This window comes from Etheostoma spectabile, chromosome 10 (genome assembly GCF_008692095.1).
Source record: "Etheostoma spectabile isolate EspeVRDwgs_2016 chromosome 10, UIUC_Espe_1.0, whole genome shotgun sequence".
Lineage (NCBI taxonomy): Eukaryota > Metazoa > Chordata > Actinopteri > Perciformes > Percidae > Etheostoma > Etheostoma spectabile.
This window is the reverse complement of record NC_045742.1, coordinates 349,958-353,318: the sequence shown is the minus strand read 5'-3', so window position 1 is coordinate 353,318 and position 3,361 is coordinate 349,958. Positions and strand designations below refer to the sequence as shown.

General features: G+C 41.3%; 1 protein-coding gene across 1 annotated transcript in view; it reads left to right on the top strand.

Annotated features, from left to right (window-relative positions):
- Positions 1-693, top strand: part of tmsb2 (thymosin beta 2) — a 2,200-nt gene extending 1,507 nt beyond the window's left edge. Inside the window, exon 3 of the mRNA XM_032528223.1 lies at positions 248-693. Coding sequence (XP_032384114.1) covers positions 248-285 — 38 coding nt within the window. The 3' untranslated portion in view covers positions 286-693. The remainder of the gene's footprint in view (positions 1-247) is intronic.
- The last annotated feature ends 2,668 nt before the right edge of the window (positions 694-3,361 follow it).

The window sequence follows — 3,361 nt, the reverse complement described above, 5'->3', positions numbered from 1 at the left end:
GTGTGTGTGTGTGTGTGTGTGTGTGTGTTTCTGGGCGGTGTTGGAGCCTTGATCCCCTGTCAGTGGCTACTCATCACTTCCACAGCTGTCAAAGGACTACACGCTCAGCAAGCAGAGCAGCAGCAAAAACTATTTGCTGCAACATCAGCACATCATTGATATGCAGCAAATCAAAAAGCTGCTTTCCTCTCACTATCCGCTGAACACACGCCTGCCAACCTAAACTATCTTCTTCTTTCCTCCCCAGCCATCGAGCAAGAGAGGAAAGGCGATGCCACACCTTGACTTGTGAGCACAGGAAGAAAAGAAGCTGAGATGCCACAGCAAAAAGCACTTTCTTTTGATTATCACAGTATTTCAATCCCTTATGTTGTCTTCAGAAAAGTGACTGGGGTGCCGTAAGGTTATATGGCATTCTCACATGGGGGGCTCTCTTACCACTCGGGTGGACAAACTTTAGCCTTGGTGCCTGTCTTGCACTATTAGCCTATAGCTAACATGTCTCCAATATTGCCAAACTGGGGAGTGGTGTAGTGATGTAGCACAGAAAGACAGGCAGGCATCCAGGCTAAGGGGAGGTGTGTGTGTGTGTGGGGGGTAATCACAGTCTAATCACGTGGGATTTTTTCTTAATAAACTTTTTACTTTTCTTTATGAAATAAATATGAAGACGTGGAACCAGTCAGTCCTGTGCACACTGCTGTCTCCTTTATGTCTATGTGCAAACTCCAGGCTCTAATACACATACTCATGAGGCATGGACTCATCATGCACAGCCATGGATATATGCAATAAATTATTTGTCTGGACTGCTTGCAGTTGTCTTGTAGAGTATATAAAGTAATGCAGTACACAATTCACACCTCAAACATGAGTGCAGACTCAGAGCCTCATAGTCTTGATGTTAAAGCTACATCATCGGATATTTACGATGTGGACAAAGTCTGATGCCCAAACAGGGGCCATATTCCAGCGTAGTGTACTGAAAGAAAAAAGAATAAGGGTTGGAAACGCACATGTTTTGATACCTTAATAATAATAGTAATGTACTCCAAGTGACTGATATTCAACACATGATCACCTGCAAATTAACTACATTAACAACAAAACTCGAGATCTCGTTTCATCCTCTCTTGTAAATGGCTCAACAGGTGTTGTTCTTTTTAGCACAAAGCCAAAAGGTTTCCATGATCCAATCTTCTCCAATGTAACTATAATCTAATTGTCTTAGTCTTTTACTAAATTGAAAACATTTGAGTTCTGGACTTTTGGTTGGAAAATGCAAGCTATTTGAAGACCTCACCCTGGGCTCGGGTAGCTTTTGATGGTTATGATTTCCCTATAACACACTGCACGTTATCAGCCAAATGATTAATTGATCAAATAATATTTTAGAATCTAACTGGCAGATTAAATGCAAATGATATTGATGTGAATATCAACAGCAACTTGACATCCATGCAGACACACCAGGGCCACCGAACACTGCTGGGGGCTGCTGTTGTTAGCAGGAGCTAGCTGCTAGCTGGCAGTAGCTGAGCCTGCCAGAGGCTGTGGAGGAATGTGATTGGCTGAAAGACGAGAGGGGCGGGGACTAGTGACCACATTACCCCAACCCTAAATACTAAAACAAAAGCCACACTGTAAAATACCTCTTTGGAAAAAAAACAAACAGATGTTTTCAAGAGGGGCATTTAAGATGAAGATTTAAAAAAAAGCTTTATTTATTTTAAAAACAATGAAGAATAGAATTAAATTAAACTTTTCAAAACAATGTTTTGAGTTTTAACAATTTATATATATTGGATTTTTACTGTTTTTTCCTGCATAACGAAGTAGATCTTACTTGAAGTAACCTATTAACCATGTACCAGGGTTTACTCTGAATTCCAGCAGCAGCTCTTCCTCTCCCCAAACCTCTGGCTGAGTGATGTCGCTGTCTGGCGTCAGCAGTCCTGCCCCCCCCGCCCCCCCCCTTCCCGGGCTGTCAGAGTCGTCACCTCCGGAGCCTTAAGGCTTCATTTCTCTCACCTCGCACTGCTGCCTGGACGGCCTAATGTGTCTGAAACGTCTGTTAGAACAATTTAATTAGCGCGCATTTGGACTTGGTGTTATTTTAGGCATCGTGCAACTCTAAGTTCCTCACCCGGCCATTTCCTCTCTTCTGCTTAAACTAGAATACACATCATAGAAACCTGCAGGAAAAACGCAGCCCATAATGAAGCCTGGAGCATTTATAGGCTGAATTATTAGGATTAACTTTTTCTTTTAGTTAATATTATTAATATTATTACACCTTTATTCGATTATATATTTGAGAGGTGACTATACATTTCTGACGTGTCACCTTATTTGTTACAATAAAGAAATCCAATATATTTCTCTAAACGAATTAACAACCCAGGCTATTTGTCCTTTGACAGTTTCGGTGTTTATGAGACATCTAGCACCCATGCTGCAACACGCCCAGATGGATGGACTATTGTTTGCATGTTATTAAGCCATTTAAATCGTTAAATGAGCCCTCAGTTAAAGACAAATTATGAAGCATCCCACATAGATTTGTAATGGCTCTGTATTATTCTCCAATCAGGTGCTGAGGGGCTCCAGGTTTCAGTCCTATTGCAGAATGAATGTGAGCCTGTCTAATTAGTAGGGATTACCATCACCTCCACCTCTCCACCTCGCCCAGCGCTCCGTCTATTGTTGTTTTAAGGGCTTTTGAGTGGCTTAAAGGGGATTTGACAAGTATAAGCGATTTGATTAAAAAATAAAAAATGTAATGTCAATCACTAACTTCTCTCACATCAAGTATGAAACTGGCTGTTGATGACCGCAGTGATTATGGAGGCTAAATCAAGGAAGATAATCAGTAGACTGAAATGGGATAAGTAATCCCAGATTTCTCAAATTTATGACCATTAGGAATTAAATATTTCCAGTTTAAAATCTACAAATCAAAACCACAAATGACTGACCATGTAGTCTACCTTAGGCCGAGGTGGTTAAAACATGAACGCTCCTATTTGTTTAAAACCTTGTAAATTCCAGACTTTTTCACACCAAGTTGTTTCCCCGGGAAACATCTATTATCCTATTATCACACCGATGCCAATGTCGCCGATGTGTGAGGCAGTATTTACATGACTATACCATCAGCTCCTGAAAGGCTTTATGGCTTTCTCTCCCCTGGGACACTGGTGCCATTTCCCAAACGTTTCCAACATGAAGCCTCTCGGCAGCATTCGGTTCTGTATTCCCTTCAATAAGGACCAACTGGCTTTATATATAATACATTTTCGTAAAACCAAGTTGTGCTGTGTTATATTTGTAGCCTCAGTGAAGCAGCCAACCCCTCTCC